Below are 19,129 nucleotides of genomic sequence, written 5' to 3'. Positions count from 1 at the left end.
GGAGAAGTTTTTTGTTTGTTTGTTTTCTCAAATCCCTGTGAGCCTTTGAAAAACAAGGGAAAGATTTCCAGGTGGTTGAAGCTGATGACAAAAAGTCAAATGTGACAAAATCTTCATAATGACTTTCATAGAACATTTCTTATAGGGCAGCCATGTTATGTTCATGTGTGTTATAACAAAGATCAACTTCAGAAAACAAGTATGGTTATTGTTTCTATTTTATAGATAAGAACATCAAAGTAGGAAAACATCAAGTAATTTTCTTAGATGTATAGTACTCATAAAAAGAAAGACTGGAGAGGCAAGAAGAGCACTGGGATTTGAATTTAGGGAAATCCAAATTCCCAAACGGAACCATTATTTAGGTTTATGTTCTGGAGCTTCCTTCCCTTCCTCCTCCCTCCCTCCCTCCCTCCCTTTCTTCCTGCCTTTTTCTTTTTGGTGGTACTAAAGTTCACACTTGTGAGGCAGGTGTTCTACCAAGTAGAGCATGCTACCAGTCCCTTTTGCTTTACTTTTTTTTTTTCAGATAGGATCTTGAGTTTTTCACAGGCTGATCTGACTAGGACTATACCTAGCTAGGACTATAGGAGTGCACTGCCACACTCAGCTCAGGAATGCTAATATTAGTAAGACTATTGGAGAAGCTAAAATTTGATTGGCTTATGTAGATGCTGAGGATCAAGGCCAGATTTGTTGGAACAAGTAAGGTAGGCAAAGTTTTCTTTACATTTTCTTTCATCTTTTTACTCCTCTCCAAGGATTCCTACTACTTGTTTTAACTCCACTACTGATTGCAAATTCACATTTTACTTCAATAGCATTTGTTTTTGAGAAGAGGTTTTAGTAGAGGTAAGTTGCAATTATTAGCTAACAAAGGCTGGAGACACTTCTTTTAAGAGATCTGTGTGTTTCAATATGAAAAACTTAAGGAACAAAAAGTTTCCAAGATACACAGGAATGATGCTTCCATCTACATTTTAGCCGATGGAAGACAGTATTTTCAGCAGAGGCCTCTCTCTCAGGCCCTCAAAGCATATTGTGGAATAGGGAGTCACAACCTTCTCATTTAAAAAGCCTCTTATGGTGCAGAAATGAGGGAAAGAGAGTTAAAGGGAGGAGAAAGCACTTCATAGTTGGAAAATGATCTAAAAGATGATAGAAAAGCAAGGAATCTCATAATTGGGTGATGAATTTCAACTCTATCTCTGTTAGTTTCCAGCCCTGTGATTACAAGTGGATAAGTAAAAATTCACCTATATAAAAATACCTACTATATAGACTTCTGAAGATTGCGTAATGTAAACACTGTGCAAAACAACAACCAAAGGCATGCCTTTAGAGAGGAGGCTCTCAACAATTTCAGTGCCCTTCCCTTGTCTGGTCACATTGTATGTGTGGTAGAGGGATCAGGGGAGAGACTGTAGAGGGTGATGGAGGTGAACTGATGAGAAAGGAAGGAGACTCAGTTGTGAGGCTCTTCATCCTTGGCATGATTCAATCTTGCTACATTTATTCATTTAGCAAATACCTATGAATAACTTATGTACTTCTCTTGAATTTGAGACTTCAACTTCCTATATTTAAAATGTATTTTTTGGGGGGGGAGGAAACCATATCTTTCTATATTTCGAATCTGATAAATGTGTCCCACTGAAGTCATTAAAACATTGCTGGTATCTTTCTTTTGACTGTTCTTTAGATGTAGCTTCCAATGAGAATTTCAGAAAGGTAAACAGTGAACATTTTCTATTTTACTACATTGCCCTGGAACACTGTGCACAGAACACTTGATTTAATCAGCACATAGTTAATGGGAAGCTCTACCACTAACCCCTGGCTATTGCTTTCTCTGGAAGATGCCTATGTGTAGAATTGAAAATACCAAAAGGTAGCATTTTTTACTTTGCTATGGAACTCCACAGCTCCTAAATAAAGCTATGGCAATTGAAAGCACTTAGATGTTGTTAACCATTGGATTTTTAAAGAACTTCCTTGGATTTTAGTTGAGGTTCATGAGTTACATCTTTTTCAGACCATGGATGTAGTAAGGCCTAACATTTCAGACCCTTAAATTTTAGACTAAGCAAGTCAAGAGGGATAGGGATTTGTCAGGACCAAATTAGAAACAAAAAATTCCTACTATGAAATTGGTAATCCCACTATGAAATTTGTTGTTGGCATTTGCTAAGTGTTCTCTGAATATCTTTGCTCCTCACTAACCTGGGCATACAAATAAGTTTAAGGTGATGTTCATTTTCTGAGTGTCTGGGTCCTGTGATTTTTTTATTATGAAACTTCTGACTTGTCCAGCCATATTCTTCCATCACTGACAGCCTTAAAGGGCTGACTTGCACATACTCAGAAAAGAGTGTGCACCCACTGAGAACAACAGCTGTGCCAAGGCACTGCCTACCTATAGTATCAGTTACCACTTCTCCTTGGGAAGACGGGAAGAGCACATCTCCATGGAACAGGATACCTGGGGTTTCCCTGTGAGCCGCCAGGTGCCAAGTTCTCTTCAGGCTCCACTAAATTGCTGGAGTTACACCACCTCCTCCTCCTCCTCCTCCTCCTCCTCCTCCTCCTCCTCCTCCTCCTCCTCCTCCTCCTCCTCCTCCTCCTCCTCCTCCTCCTCCCCCTCCCCCTCCTCCTCCTCCTCCCTGTCATAGGGATTAAATTCACAGCCTGGGCACTGTCCCTCAGTTCTTATGCTCAAGGCTAGTGCTCTACCACTTTGAGCCACCATTCCATTTCTGGTTTTCAGGTGGCTAATTTAACATAAGAGTCTCATAGACTTTCCTGCATGGGCTGGCTCTGAACCGTGGTCCTCAGATCTCAGCCTCATGAGTACCTAGGATGACAGGTATGAGCCACCAGCACCTGACAATAAGCAGCTTCTTTAGAACATGTCTAGCACCTACTACCTGCCTTGTAGTACTGTTACTTTCTGAGAAGACACCTGAAGAAGCAGCAGAGCCATATCATCCCATCATGGCTTTTAATTCCCACTTTAGCCCAAAGAAACTTCAGATTAAACCCGAAGTCTTCATAAACTGTAACACAAAAGCCTTTATGGAAATCAGTTGAGGTATATGTGGGCCTATGAGTCACTGGTTTCATCTCCGCAGTCTTTTTTAGGCTCAGCCAGGCCCACGCTGCTAACCATTCATGAGGTTGTTTGAGCTCATAACCTCAAGGTCACTGAGCTGTCATCAGGTCTAGTGGTTGACTGGAGTCATCTGTCACCAACCTGAGGGCTATCCTCAGCAGAGAGGAGAATTACTCATGAGGAGCTTACTAACATTTCAGCATGATTACAGCTTGAATGTAATGAATTTCAAAACATGTAAGGCAGTTAACTGAGAAGACATGGTGTGTTTGGCTGAGAGAAGCTTAGTAATTTCTGTATCTTTCAGCATCACATGGGAGTTTTTTCTTAGATCTTCAGTTTTCTTAAGTCAGGAGAAGGGAGGGGGTCCTGGACTTTAGATAGGAAGGTACAGCATCCTCAGCACTCAGAGTTCAGAGGCCATGGGAGGTCAGGAAATACAGATACGTAATTTTCTGTGCAAGTACAGTGTACTATGGGTTTGGTGTGTGATGGGTGAGGTAGTGGAGGGTAGGTATGCTGGTCCTTGGGCTTGAACTCAAGGCTTGGACACTGATCCTGAGCTTCTTTTGCTCAGGACTAGTACTACTATTTGAGCCATTGCTCTACTTCTGGCTTTTTTTTGTTTTTGGTAGTTTATTGGAGATAAGAGTCTCATGGACTTTCTGGCCCAGGCTGTCTTAGAATTGAGATCCTCAGATTTCAGCTTCCTAAGAGTGAGCCTCCTGCACCCAGCTGCACTGTTTAAACAGCCATAATCTTCTGCATTTTGCTCAGCATTCATAGTAAGCCACTGTTTTGTTATAGCCTCTCCCTCTCCTATTTTGAAACAGGATCTCCAGTCATTCATTCTGGAATCAAAGACCTCAAGGTTTTGAAAACAACCCAGTCTGGATTTGAAGGATTCATCAAGGACCAGTTTACCACCCTCCCTGAAGTGAAGGACCGATGCTTTGCTACCGAAGTATACTGCAAATGGCGCTATCACCAGAACAAAGACGTGGACTTTGAGGCTACTTGGTATGAATGAGTCTTAGGACATGACTTGGGCAGGTAGTGTCTCCTCTCCTCCCAGGGCCCCCTAGTTAGGAATCTTAGATATAAAAGGAAATCCTAGAAGCTGTTCAACTCACCGTTATCAGTTGGAAATCCCTTCTGTTTTTCAATTTACTAAATCAGTGGTTCTCAAACAGTAATGCATAGAATTAATATATACTGGAACCACCTGAGGACTTGTTAAAGCTCACTGAGCCTATCTCCAGAGCCCTGAGACTTTGCAATTATAACACATTCCCAGATGATGCTCAGGCTTCTGGACTCTCTCACACTTTGAGAAGCACCATATCAAATGAAGATAGAAACTAGCCTTCATACTTCACTGTAATGTGGAGCTGGTGAAATGGGTAGCCAACCTATGGTTGTATCACAGACATTCCATGGCCCAGGAAACCCCTTGGTCCCAGGCAAACTGGGAAAGTTGGTCACCCGAGGCTAAACTCAAAGTGATATAACTTTCATAGAAGTACTTTGTAGACACAGATTCAGAAGGTATGAGGATTATTTTTCCCTCTTTGACAAGGAATAATTAGGCTTCTGAGCTCCTTGAGCTTGCTTTTTGACTAAGTTATCTTATTCCTTTGCTTAAGCTTTAATTGCCAGAGATTTCTTCCCTATGATGAGCTGAAATCCGTTCCATCCCCCCCTCCTCCTTCACAGAGCTCCCTCCTGCTTTTTCTCTGCTCTTTTTTTTATTATGTGATAGGTTTTTAGATGCCTAAAGAGAACCTCTCCTCAATTCTCTATTCCTTTTATTTTATTTCAAGTGTTTTCCCTGAGCAGCAAAAAATGTTGAAAAGAGCATGAGATTAACGTACTACCCTCAGTGGAGTTCTCCGGGCCTCTCCTGGAAAGAAAGGAACTCAGGGTTGATTGTTTAACTTTTGAACTCAGGTTCATCATTTCTAACACTACTACCTGTTCCAGTTACATGAGAGTTCAATGACATAATAATCACATAAAATGCAGAGCATAGAGGCTGGCAACAGTTTGAGGAACCAGCCAATAAGTACTGACAAGTTTCAGGGTGGGGTGTCTCTTCATAGATCCTCCTTCAAATATGGTGGGAAATTTGCCATGTGGTCGTAGGACCAGTCTAAAAAAATAGCCTAGAGTCATCCAATGTTTTTGAGGGAGAGAGAGAGAGAGAGAGAGAGAGAGAGAGAGAGAGAGAGAGAGAGAGAAATGGGAAGTTAATGTTTTTTTGGCAGGGGGAGGGAGATGAGGAGGTGGTTGGGGTTACAGGATAATAATCCTTTCTACAACCATCCATCAATAGAATTGTTTTCTGGGAGACAGAAATGCCATTCTTAGCTCTACGATGTATTCCTAAAATACCATCCTATGAGAAAGTTCGGTTTCCTTTTGTGTGTTTCAGGGACACTGTGCGGAACATTGTGCTGGAGAAATTTGCTGGTCCCTATGACAGAGGTGAATACTCTCCTTCTGTGCAGAAGACCCTGTATGACATACAGGTGCTCTCCCTCAGCCAGATTCCTCAGGTATGCTTTGTCCCTTACCATTGTGAGGACTAAGAAAACTTGTGTCTCCTGTCAGCTCAGAAAAGGAGTTGAGAGTTAAAATAAGAAAGTGGAAGACACATGAGAAATGACATCTGTTGTTGTTCAAAAGCTTGTTATAGCAAGGGAGAAGAGAGCAAAAAAAATGGAAAAAATCTGTTCAACCTAAAAACGCAGGCCACTGCTATCAATTTTTAGCTTTGTTGAAAATTCTTTGAGTCTCTTCAACTTGCCACTGATTTAAGCCTCAGATTCTGGACACTTCAATGCCTCACTTGATAATTAGATGGAAGTTCTACATTTCAAGGGATCCAGAGAACAAACAATAAATGTGCACAGATTGGAAGTGGTGCTGTGGCTCAAAGTGGTGGAGCACTAGGCTTGAGCTGAAGAGCTCAGGGACACTGCCTAGGCCCAGAGTTCAAGCCCTATGACCAACCAAAAAAAAAAAAAAGTACATATTTATTCCATTTATCTGTCCGTCCATCATTTATTTGATGTTTTTGGTTCTTATTTCTCTGGCAAGGCACAAGGGATATGAAGATAAATTAGACATGGTCCTTGCTGTCAAAGGTCCTTGCTGTGCATCCTTCAATGAAGAAAGAAAATAAATAAATAATAAACTAGATTATGCATTATTATAGAAAAACAAAGGAAGAGTCTACCTTGGGTAGGGTAAAGAAAGGCCAGTCACATTTTCTGCAGGGGACAGGTGTGTGTTGAGTTTTTAGAGTCAAGTTGTGGGGGTGTGTGATCTAAACTTACACGCCTCGGTGAGGTTGCAAGGTAGATATGGAGACAGAAAATTACATACATGATGTAGTTTTTTGTTAAATGTCAACCACCCGTTGAAGCTTCAAGAGTGTGCTTAGACATGGGCTTAGTATTTGCATTTTTATCCTAAGAGCACTAGGAGCCATGGAGGATGGATTTAGTCATGTTGCAGCATGGCCAGATTTGCTCCCTAGGAAGATCTCTGTCAGTAGTGTGATGAGAAAAAGGGAAGATGGATCACATGAGGGTAGATCTGTGGGAGACCCTTGTAGAAGGAGGGATGCACCAGCCACATAGGAGGGATATCAGCCTACACCTTATACTGTGGAGCTCCCCACTTTCGGTCTTCCTCTTTCCATGCCTCCCTCAACCTGGTAGATTTGGTGGAAGAGTTCTTTCCAGTAGTTCACATCTAAAGCCCCAGGTATTTGAAGCAGAGATTGAAGATCATGATTTTAGGCCAGCCTGGGCAAACATTAGTGAGACTCCAGTTCAACTAACAAGTCAGGCATGATGGTACATGACTGTGGTTCCAGGTACGTGAGAGCTATAGATGGGAGGATCATGGTCCAGGATGGTCTGGGAAATCCACACAACTCTGAAAAATAACTAAAGTGAAAAGGGTTGGAGGTATGATTCAACTAGAGGAACTTCCTAATAAACAAAAATAGAGTTGGCTCATTTTCTAGCATTTCCTGCTCAAATAGTCTGAAACTACTTCCAGAAACTGGGCAAACCCCTTCTGGAGACACACTGTCCAGAAGGAAAATCACGTGAACTTGAATGCACAGCCTTTGCCTCAGAACAGCAAAAGGGCAGGTGCTTGCAGAAGGTTTGATGTGGATGAGAACTGACATGCAGCTGGAGTGTCTACTTGTGCGAGCCCAAGACAGAAGGTGGAATGGACCATGGGCTGGGGATAGCTTCTCCCATATTACATGTTTTAGCACAACATTCCAGAGTCAGATGATTTGGGGGGTGGAGGAGGCCCTATCCCTGAGCTTCTTTTTTCTCAAGCCTAGTGCTCTACCAATTGAGCCACAACACCTCTTCTGCCTTTTTCTGAGTGGTTTATTGAAGAAATGAGTGTCATGGACTTTCCTGCCCAGACTGGCTTTGAAATGTAATCCTCAGATATCAGCCTCCTAAATAGCTAGGATTATAGGCATGAGCTATAAGAACTTGGCTGAGACAGATAATTTTTAATAAAAACCCTACAGCTTGTTATAAAGGTATTCTGTCAAGTTAGAGGGACAGAATTTCTATCACTACAAAAATGTTCAGCTTAGTTGTAATTTTTCACTTTTTACCCGTTATGTGTGTTTCCAGTTCAAACCTGAATAGGGAACAGGATGAGGAGGAACCTAGGGTATTGACCTCCCTGTTAGTTCTTGGAGGCCAGTTGAAATGCTTAGGAAGTCTTTCAGGTTTTTGAATGGAGGAGCCTTTACTTTTCTGAGAAGCAGATTTTGTATGCTGAGGGGAGAGGGGTGGCTTACTGTCTAATAATGGGACCTGCAGGAGAGTACAGTGTTGAACAGTAGAGGTAAAGGAGAGGGTGGCTCAAAGACAGAGCTGGATCCAGAGTACTTGGTAAGTGGGTAGAAGGGGTGATGAGTGGGTGGAGTGAGAGAAACAGACTCACATTTGCCTCCTATGATACATACTATTTTGGATTCCAGATAGAAGATATGGAAATCAGCCTGCCAAATATCCACTACTTTAACATAGACATGTCCAAAATGGGACTGATTAACAATGAAGAGGTAAGAACACTTTAAAAGCATTCCAAGCACATTTCTGCTCCATTCCTTCTACATCTTGTTGTAAACTTGCAATGATATCACTGCCCAAACCTAACAATGGTTGTATTGGGGGAAAATTTATAGTTGCCAGTGATGAAAGACCTCATAGACTCAGGGTCTTTCAGTGCCTGTGGCTAGAGTCCTGCAGAAGTGTATGAACAATTGTAGACGAGGTTAGGAGTTACAGAAAAGAAAAGACAAAGGAAGAACCAAATGTACCCCCAGAAAACAGCTTTGAGATCTTGGGAAAGTGCCACACAAGGCCTCAGCTTTATTGTTCTCCCATCATGAGACCATGTGGAAGAAGGAAAGGCCTAGAGTCCTGAGTTACCGAGGAGGGCAACCTGGTCCCATGCACTGCTCATCACTGCAAGGAGGCACTGTTCATTTGAGAGGAAAGGATGGTGCTTACCAGATTTCATTAATTAGACTGGAAAGCATCTTTATAATGAATACTTGCTGAAGGGCAAGAAAAAGACCTGAGAGGAATCATGGATTTATGTCTGTCTGTCTGTCTTCCTGCCTATCTATCTATCTATCTATCTATCTATCTATCTATCTATCTATCTATCTATCTATCTATCTGACTAGTTGTACTTAGTTAGAGGCCTAGACAGACAGGAGGGTCTCTTTAGGCCTCCTGAGCCTCAGACCTACATGGATCACTCCCAGGCTTGACTGTGAGTTGAAGCCACAGTTGTTCCTCCCTTTAAGGAAGTCAGACCCACAGCCTGCTCCAAATCTTACCTGGAGGCCCGGAGGCAGAAAGGTGCTACACACAGATGGCTGAGTGCCTGATCTAATTGTCCTGATACCTTGGGGGATGGTCCAACCTACATTGGGACCATCACCTGAGGATGCGTTCAAAGAGAATGCAACATGAGAAGCAGGAAGTAGAGGCACACTGACAATAATGGGGTGGAAAGAGATAAATTCTTAGAGCACAGCTGTCTAGAGCCATTAGCATAGTTCTAACAGATCTGTGGAACTCTTGCGGGCACAGTTGGATTATAGCATTGGGCAACGATTGATGTACAAAGCAATTCATCAAGAAAAGCTTCAGTTGTAAAAAAAAAAAAAAAGGTTCGGTTGCATTCACTGCACCATTCACAAAGAAGTCATATGTAATGCATTCATCTAGAAGCATTTATATCCCAATAGTTAAAGACTTTTAAATACCTCTAATTTTCTGAAAATCAACTCACATTTCAATGATCCCAAGGAAAAGAACACATGCCCATGGCTTGAAGTAACTCTGCACGTTTTCTTGTGTAGCAAATTTTATCTTTGTTGTTGCAGAGAATGAAGAGGGCTATTTTAATGTCTGTCATTTTGCTATAGGTCTTGCTGCCATTAGACAACCCATATGGGAAAATTACTGGAACAGTCAAGAGGAAGATGACCTCAAGGCTGTGACACCATGGCCACCAATAGGATTCCACCCTCAACTGAAAAATTCCTTGTCATCTGGACAGAACATGTTAGCATGAGAATTTCAACCTAGAGAATTGATCTGTAGTGTTCATATTCCTCCTGTAGGAGCTAATTGATTTCTCTAAACCCAGATCAGCACACCATTTGGGAGGTTACCTTATTCATAATTGGAATCGCTTTTGTGGATGTAGTTTACATTAAGAATGCTGAGCAGCATTAGAACAATTGTAAGTTAATAGGTCTTTACTGACACATAGTAAAACTGTAAAGCATTTCATCACTACTCTGCTGCAGAATTGTCATCTTTGAGCAGAGAGAAAATATTGTCAAAATGTCTTCAACAATCAATTGATCATAAATACTTCCCCCCAGTGGTTCTGTGAATTCCTGCCTTAAAGAAGATCTAGAATCAATCTGTTAAGAAAAACAATACCATGAATTAATGATGATAATACATAATTTTGAGCACAGTTTTCAGAATCAAGCTTTATTCACCTTACTGATGCTTCTGGTAATGTGGAAAATATGGTAAAATCAGATGAAAATACCACTGTTTGTGTCCACAATTGAGTAGATATTTGGAATTTTAAGAAATCCTATAGCATATATATCATTGGCAATTTTACCTTGATAATGCTTTTGTGATCCTTATGTATTGATTTACCAATTTCATAGTCCTTTTAAAGTATTTAGTACATGTTGAGATTTAAAACAAATTTTCTTCATTTAAATAATGCATTTTCTTTGGTGCAAGAACCAATGTTATGTGAATAGAAAAGTGGGTGAACATACATGTAGAAAGACTAGAACATACATATATGAAAACTTTAGCAATAATAATTTCTGGATTACAGGAGTATGACTGATTTTTATTTTTACCATGTACTTTTATGAATCTTTCAAATATTTGGCATTTATGGTGTCCATAATCAGATAAACAAATGTAATAGATTTAAATAAATATATATACAGATTTGAGAATTTATTGTCTTTATATCAACTTGCTAAGGTTTTATATATATACACATAACATATGTTATATGTACTTTATATTTTACACACACATATACACTTTAACCTTGAACTCAAGGCTTTGTGGCTCTACCACTAGAGCCACATCTCTAGCTCTTTTTACCTACTGTTCTTAAGGGTTTTATGCTTTTGGTCAGGCTATAGTCCTCCTACCTCCACCACTAGCATTGCAAGCATACACCATCACATCTGACTTGCGAACATTTGCTCAGCCTGCTCTGAAGGCTCCATCCTGCTATCTCCACTTCCCTAGTAGCTGGGATTACAGACACCCACCCCCCACATCTAGTCTTAAATAGGTTGTTTGTAGAGTTATGACAATATTAGTGACAACACATGGAAATTTCCACAGAAGTGTTTTTTGAATATAATAAAAATTCTGCCTTCTTTTCATTTTAACTAGGCCCAAGTAGAAAGTCAAAATTGGCTGCTGTAGGTTTAGTGATGGATGAAGATCTTGGAGTAGCAAACCTCACAAGATGCTAGAGTTAGTTAATGACTGCTTACAAAGTACACAGGACAAGAAAGATGAAATAGTTGGATAATTTAGTTTCACACTGAATATTTGTCTCACAAAATGTGCTACATCATACAATTTGCATAGCCAAGTGGCTGGTACATTTTATTCTTCTAAATAATAACGGTTCTAAGAAAACCTAGAATACACACACACACACACACACACACACACACACACCCTACCTCATTGGGCCTTTCCTATTTGAGGTGCTCTTGTTCAGGAAAGGTTTTGAAGCATTTTTTTTTTTTCCAGAAGAGAAACCCAGGTTAGAACAGAGACCTTACAACCTGGCCCACTCCACACACATAGGCATTTTGCTTCTCCTGAACTCATAGCACATTGGCTGTAATGAATTACCAATGAGTCAGTGGATGTTACACCCCAGGAGTGCAGCAGGGAAGCCTTTAATCTGGCAAATTGTCAAGGACCAGCTCCTGTGCTTTAAGAGATGGTTTCTCATAGAGTTAAAAACTGCTGAAAACTGGCTTTGAGTTTTACCTGCTATCTTGGCTCTCACATCCTGTCTGGCCTGAGCTATAAACCTCTGTGAGGTTATTTGTATCAAACACTGGAGAATTTTGCTTTAGAAGGCTATTGGGGTTGTTCCCTTCCATTTTCTGGGGAAGCAGTTATTCTAATCATACTCTCTCCCCACATCACTCTCTATCTGTCATCCCATAAATTCAGAGCAAGAGATATATTCTGAAAATATATCTAATTCCTTTTTCTAAATCATATTTGTGTTTATACCATTCCTTATTCATTTTATTTTATCTTATTTTATTGCCAGTTCTGGGGCTTGAACTCAAAGCCTGGGCACTGTCCCTCAGCCTCTTTTTACTCAAGGCTAGCACTCTACCACTTGAGCCACAGCACCACCTGTGGCCTTTTCTCAGTAGTTTATTGGAGGGACTTTCCTGCCCTGGCTTTGAACCTCGGTCCTCAGATCTCAGCCTCCTGAGTAGCTAGGATTCAGGCGTGAGCCACCAGTGCCCAGCACCACCTCTTACTTTGTAAACTGATTTTTCTCTTTTTTTTCCTTCCCTTCTTACAAAAGAAGTAAATATTTGAGACAGCTATTTGTTTGTCGCTGAGAGAGAATTTATCTTTGTATGCGTGCGTGCACACGCATGTGCACCAGTATTAAGACTTGAGCTCAGGACCTGAATATTGTTCCTTAGCTTTTTCACTTAAAGCTACCATGGAGCAATAGCTCCACTTCTGGATTATTATTATTATTATTTTGTCCATTGTAGGGCTTGAACTTGGGGCCTGGGTGCTGCTCCTGACCCTCTTTATGTATAAGGATAGTGGCTCTACCACATCACAGCGCCACTTCCAGGTTTTGGGTGGATAATTGGAGATAGGAGTCTCACAAGGACTCTTCTCCCCAGGCTGGCTTCAAACTGCCATCATCAGATCTCAGCCCCCAGAGTAGCCAGGATTATGGGTGTGAGCCACCAGCACCCAGCTAGATTATTCCTGCTGTTTTGTTTTGTTTTGTTTTTTCCAATCCTTGTGCTTGAACTCAGGGCCTGGGCACTGTCCCTGAGTTTTGTTTGCTCAAGGCTAGCATTCTATCACTTGAGCCACATCACCACTTTAGGCTTTTTCTATTTTTGTGGTACTGAGGAATCGAACCCAGGCCTTCATGCATGCTAGCCAAGCACTCTACCACTGAGCCACATTCCCAGCCATCTTGCTATTTTTTGATAGTTAATAAGAGAAAGCATTCTTTTGGGTTTGTCTGCCTGGGCTGGCTTTGAACTGCAATCCTGAGATCGCAGCCCCCTGAGTAGTTAGGATTACAGGCATGAGCCATTGATGCCTGGCTTCATCTGCAAGTTTTACCAGAAGAAAATTTAACTTTCTTAAAATCCTTTTAAAAATGTTATGCTTTGTCCAGAAAGAATTTCCTGCCCTTCAGACTGTGCTGGGTAGAGTTTGCCTTTGTGGGAGGGAGCCTTTGTACAGTCTTGCTGACCTCTGCCTCCTCACCTGCGCTTGAGAGAATGCCAGACTGGATTCTAAAACACACATTTCAAGCTTCCTAATTTGACATACTCCTGCTTCCAAAGCTTAAAAACAAACTCTTTGTATGTTTCAGTCTTTGTTCTCTTTTCTCTTAGATCTCAGTGTGTCTCATTTGTCCAAACTTACGCTCAGAATTTCTTGGAGGGTTTTGAAGCTTGTTAAGGTTTTGTTGGGGATAAATGGCTATGAACCTTCTCCGAAAAATATGTATTCATGACTGTCCAGGTCCCTCACCTTCTACTAAAGAATATGTTTACCCCTTATCTTTAGAGTCCAAAGAATCCAAGTAGAAATGTACTATGCCAAAAATGCAGTAAAAAAGGATAAATACACTGCTTACCTGTGATGACAAAGTGATATGAGAATTTTTAGGACACAAGAATCTCAGGTGTATTATTTTCTTGAGGTTGCCATAACAAATTATTGTAAACTTGGTGGCATAAAACAACATAAATACATGTACTAGAGGCCACAAGTCCAAAACTGAGGCCACAAGTCCAAAACTGAGGCCATGGTTGGCAGGGTCATGCTTCCTACCGACTCTGTAGGGGAGATTTTGTTCTGGTGTCCTTTACGGCTTATTGCTGCAACATCCTTATGTCTGCCTCTGTGGTCACATTTCTCTCTTCTCTTCCCACATGACTCTCACAAGATCACTTGCCATTAGATTAAGAGTCCATCTGGATACTCAGAATCTTTTTATCTTAGGATACTTAATGACATATGCAATTAAAAAAAATAGTCCTTTTCCCCTCACAAAGTCACCATTGCAGGTTCCTGCAGACAAGAAATGGACATTTGTGTTGGTTCTTGAGACCCAGAGCATTCTTGCCCTCCTATGATGGAAGTGTTGGCCTCCAAGTGCATTATAGATGAGTCCCTGTGCAGGAATTGTCTTTAACTGAAGGAAGCTATCTCTCCCAAGTTCATAGCTGCTCCCCAGTGCAGCTCACATTCAGGGTCTAATCCATGTGAGAGATGCAAAATTCTAACTTCCTTGCCATCATTGGAACAACTCTGTAGCTAATCCTGTCAAAGGACTTCTGATTGGCTGAGGCCCTACCTCAACTGTTCAGCTACTCCCTCTGCCCAAATCTCATTCTCTCACTCCCACAGTGCTCCCCACAGTGCTTCAGAGACTGCTTCTTGGTGACTTTCTTATGTGAAAATTTTTAGGAGCTCACTGTATTTTTCCTGGGAAACTGACCTGTGATTCTAGGTTTGGCTCTAGGAAGGAGATTCAAAGAAGGGTCTCAGAACCAGATCATCTCTGGAAAGCTTACAATGAGCTCCTGGAATGCTATAGTGCTATAGCATTGGGATGGGATTCAGAACAGAAAGAACATTCCAGCAGGGCAATATCTCATATACTTGAGAGACCTAAGAGAACTAGCTATTATTAGTACCATGACATTTGGATGCATGGTGCTGGGGACCACTAATGTATATACATGTATTGGAACTAGGAAGGGGAAAGAGAACACCAAAATCGAGAGACAAGGGATAAAAAGGCAAACCAATGCAACAGCAATACTTATAAAACCTTATGGTGTTAACCAACTGTACAACTCATGGGGGGAGAGGGAGATGGGGAGGGGGAGGGGGAAACGGGGGAGGAGGTAACAAGTTGGATAAGAAATGTACTCACTGTATTACGGATGAAAGTGAAGTCCCTTTGTACTTCACTTTAACAATAAAATTAAAAAAATAGGGGCTGGGAATATGGCCTAGTGGCAACAGTGCTTGCCTCGTATATGTGAAGTCCTGGGTTCGATTCCCCAGCACCACATATATAGAAAACGGCCAGAAGTGGCGCTGTGGCTCAAGTGGTAGAGTGCTAGCCTTGAGCAAAAAGAAGCCAGGGACAGTGCTCAGGCCTTGAGTTCAAGGCTCGGGACTGGCAAAAAAAATAAATAAATAAATTTAAAAAATAAATAATGGAACTACAAAAAAAGGACAATGAGAAGCTGAGAGTGATTTATTACCATTATGAAACAAAGCATGAAAGCAAGAGGGCCTCTTCGGAAGCATATAAACAGATATTACATCTACATGACAGAAAAGGTTTATGACTGAGACCAGAATTTAATTATAGAAGAACATAGTACCAAGGAAAATTAAATTCTCAACTCTGACAGGCATTTCACACTAAGGTCAAAGTCCAGAGTAATGCACTTGGAGTCAGATATCCTCAGCTCTTCCTGAGTTCTCTGGGCTTGCAGATCTGGTCTATTCTTCTCTGGTAAAAGTGAACACACCCCTTGCTTATACATAGCTTTCTGCCTACAGTGAAACATATGCTTGTGATTTATCTCAACTTCCTAGTCACGAAACACATAAATAAGTTAAAGTTACATTGTAGACCAGCTAGAAACCTACTGGGCTTGTTAAAGAAGGAAAGAAACCATAGGCCAAAAGGTCCAGGGACTACATATTTTATCTGAAAGACTATGCAACAGTGCTGAATAGTAGCCATGACATTTTCAAATTAAAGAGGAAGAAGAGTAGCTTCCATTCAGATGGGATAGGCAGTGTGTACATTTATGGTCTTGCTCCAGAAATGCATCAACTCTCTTGGCCTTTGTGTGTAGGACCTGCATCATATAGACATCCCATTACGTTGCTCTGTTCCATTTGTAATAACATGTGAACTGGACTAGATGACAAAGAAGTGACGTGTACCCACAAAAGATTTACCCTATTGGTGAAACTTAGGAAACCAATGGTCTAAGAAAGAGATTGAAAAAATCTATTCTGTCTTTGTTTTTGGTAGTCATGGGGCTTGAACTCAGGGCCTGAGCACTGTCCTTGGCTTCTTTTTGCTCAAGGCTAGCACTCTGCCTCTTGAGCCACTCTATTTGGTTTTTGTAAATAAGGTTTGATTGATATGTAGTCTAGTCCATCTGCTTATGTACTTACTATGGTTGCTGTTAGCAGAGTTGAGTAGTTGCAACAGAGATTATTAGGTTCACAAAGTGTAAAATACTTACTTTCCTGCTCTTTATTTTCCTGACCCTTGGTCTAGAACATTACAGATATCTCCTTCAAAATAAAGAACACATATTGCCTCTCAAATGAAATACCTTGTCATTTTACTCAGGTTGTAGAAGAATCATATTCAATACTAGGAAATATTACTACAACCTATTTACTGGGTGACAAGGAAGGCTTTCAGCTTTATAGTTGACCTAGAACAGTAAAAGTCTCTACAGTAGATGTAGAGTGAGTGCAAACATTCTTTTTGCCTGAGATATACAATCAGCAGACTTGGTGTAATTAGAAATGTCTCTGAATAGAGGATATGGTGTACAAGGCTTATGGCAAGACTCAACAGGACAAGACATACTAGATATCTAGTTCTAATTTTCCTAATTGTTTCTCTCTGTAGCAGAGAATTATTTGCCATTTAGAGAAAGAGCTCCTGTGTATTACTGGGACTCAGTAAAGACAAGTGTTTGGCCATGAGATATCAACATATTCCTTGGCCTGAGCTGATTATTGGGATGTAGGTTTTATCAAATATACCAAGTATTAGGATCTGGTGGTTCCAGCAGCAATCCCTTGTAAAATGGAAAGAACAGACAAGGGATAGGCACAGGAAAGGCTACAGGACCCAATGAAGGCACATGAGCAGGTGACTCAAATGACTCAAATGCTCATGCCATCTGCCAGTGTTTCTCTAGCACCTCTCACACTTATGGCTGTAAGGGAAGGGTGGCTGTTAGGATGGTGGTAAAGGAGAAATACTTCCAATGACTAAAACTTCATAAAATACACCAAAGCCTTTGTCACTGGCAATCTCAGTGCTGGTACTTTGAACTCAGTAATGAAATAGCCACAGTAACAGGAATAGAGGCCAAGCATTAGCCCAGAAGTACAGGATCTGGCTTCTCACTACCAACAATTATTGTTAAGAGTACTCAAGCTTCCAGACAATTCTGGGTGGGGCCTTTATATGGCAATGATCTTTGAGAAGACTAACGAGTTATTTGACAGTACGCTGAAAATCTTGTCTCTCCCTACTATGTTTTTTTGTTGGTGGTTGTGGGACTTGACCTAAGGGCCTAGGCACTGTCCCTGAGCTCAAGGCTAGCCTTGCTTTAACACCCACTTTGAGCCACAGTGCCACTTCCTCTCCCCACCTTATCCACTACTTTTCCGTCCTGGGGATTGAACTTAGGGCATCCCACTTTCTAGGCAAGTGTTCTGCCACTTGAGTCACCTGTTCCCCCCTTTGAAAGGGACAATAATTCATCTTGACTAAAATGAGTACAAATTCTGGGTATGAGTTTGCCATTCTTTCCCACAGGGACTCAGCCAGCACCACAAATAGCATTCCATAAAACTCAGAGAAAGCAGTGTTGTTTTAAAGCAACAGATGTGGCAATCTATGAGGAAGTATATATATCATCTAGTTGTCCTGACACTGAACCATCTCAAAGCTGCTAACTCAAAGGAGTGCTGGGGGTACCATTCCCAGGAGCAATGCTCTAAATACTTCTCATGTGGCTGGGAATATGGCTTAGTGGTAGAATGCTCGCCTTGCATGCATGAAGCCCTGGGTTCGATTCCTCAGTACCACATAAACAGAAAAGGCCGGAAATGGCGCTGTGGCTCAAGTGGCAGAGTGCTAGCCTTGAGCAAAAAGAAGCCAGGGACAGTGCTCAGGCCCTGAGTCCAAGCCCCAGGAATGGAAAAAAAGAGATCTAAATACTTCTCTTATGAGGATATGTCACAAGTGGATAGATACATTCATCTGGTAACTAAAGAAACAGGAATGGTCCCATTCTCAGTGACCTGGAATTGTATGCCTCTAAGTTTCTATCTACTTGAAGGTCCTGTCCTTAGGAAACACTTCTACCAGGGACACAGTGGGAGTAGTTTAAACTTAGAGTGCTAGGCTTATATAATGTCCAGACTTGAGAAGTCTCAAGAAAAACAACTTCTCATAGTATAGTGCAAGGAGAACCATAATCAGAGCAAAATCTTAGGACAATCATGAAGGGGAAATGATGTTGTAGATATTTAAATAGCTCAAATCATTCAACCAGTAGCCCAAATTACTTCATTCTTAGGAAATCATAGAAATTGCTGGCTGAAATAAATTTCTACTTGTAGTAGGTGGGCATCAGTGGAAGCAGGAGACATTAAGAAATTTGCACAAGTCTTTCAGAATCCAGGTCTTCTGATCACTTCCACACCAATATTCCTTCCTTATCCACTGTGGATTCAGAACTCCAAAGTTGTCCTTTGTAACTATGTGTTGAGTAAGCTTGTGTTAATTCACTCTGCATTTTGTGCTCACACCATATAAAATACTGATGAGACATCTACACGAATTTTGGAGGGTGGAGGAAGTCACTTCAGCATTAAAAATTCATTATGGAAATTCACCCAAATAGATAATTAAGCAGATTGGTGTCAACCTAATTGGATCAAATTAATGAATGCAGCCTCAGATTTTTTTACTTTATTTTCTACTATTTGCTGTTACTGACCCACACTCTTCTTCATTAAAGCAGGGAAGTATCACAAGTTTCCCTTTCATTAGTCTCCCACAATATTTTGAATGCCATTGACTGCTCATTTTTTAATGGGCATGCAGAATTAATCAATGCCTGTAATGAATTTCTGTAGGTCTTTGGGGACCAATAGAAGCATAAGCATTTTTCTCAGCATGTTGCCCTCAGTATGATTTTTTTTAAGGAACTTAAACAGTGAAAGTTTCCCTATTTGTTTATATATTCTATGGAGTTAAAATATCTAGAACTATCCAAAAGCCAAAGGCCTAGGAAAGTGTCACAATTTTAAGCAGTATTAAATAAGCAATATCTGGGCTGTG

The 19,129-nt window shown here is 41.0% G+C and overlaps 1 protein-coding gene across 1 annotated transcript in view; it reads left to right on the top strand.

Moving 5' to 3' along the window:
* The window catches only part of LOC125354346 (uricase), an 80,895-nt gene extending 71,192 nt beyond the window's left edge, over positions 1–9,703 (top strand). Inside the window, exons 5-8 of the mRNA XM_048349950.1 lie at positions 3,946–4,132; positions 5,547–5,670; positions 8,145–8,228; positions 9,609–9,703. Of these exons, the coding sequence (XP_048205907.1) occupies positions 3,946–4,132; positions 5,547–5,670; positions 8,145–8,228; positions 9,609–9,683 (470 nt within the window). The 3' untranslated portion in view covers positions 9,684–9,703. The remainder of the gene's footprint in view (positions 1–3,945; positions 4,133–5,546; positions 5,671–8,144; positions 8,229–9,608) is intronic.
* The last annotated feature ends 9,426 nt before the right edge of the window (positions 9,704–19,129 follow it).

Source organism: Perognathus longimembris, chromosome 7, assembly GCF_023159225.1.
Source record: "Perognathus longimembris pacificus isolate PPM17 chromosome 7, ASM2315922v1, whole genome shotgun sequence".
In the NCBI taxonomy this organism is placed as follows: Eukaryota; Metazoa; Chordata; class Mammalia; order Rodentia; family Heteromyidae; genus Perognathus; species Perognathus longimembris.
Note: the sequence above shows the minus strand (reverse complement) of the source record. Positions and strands in the feature narration are given on the sequence as shown.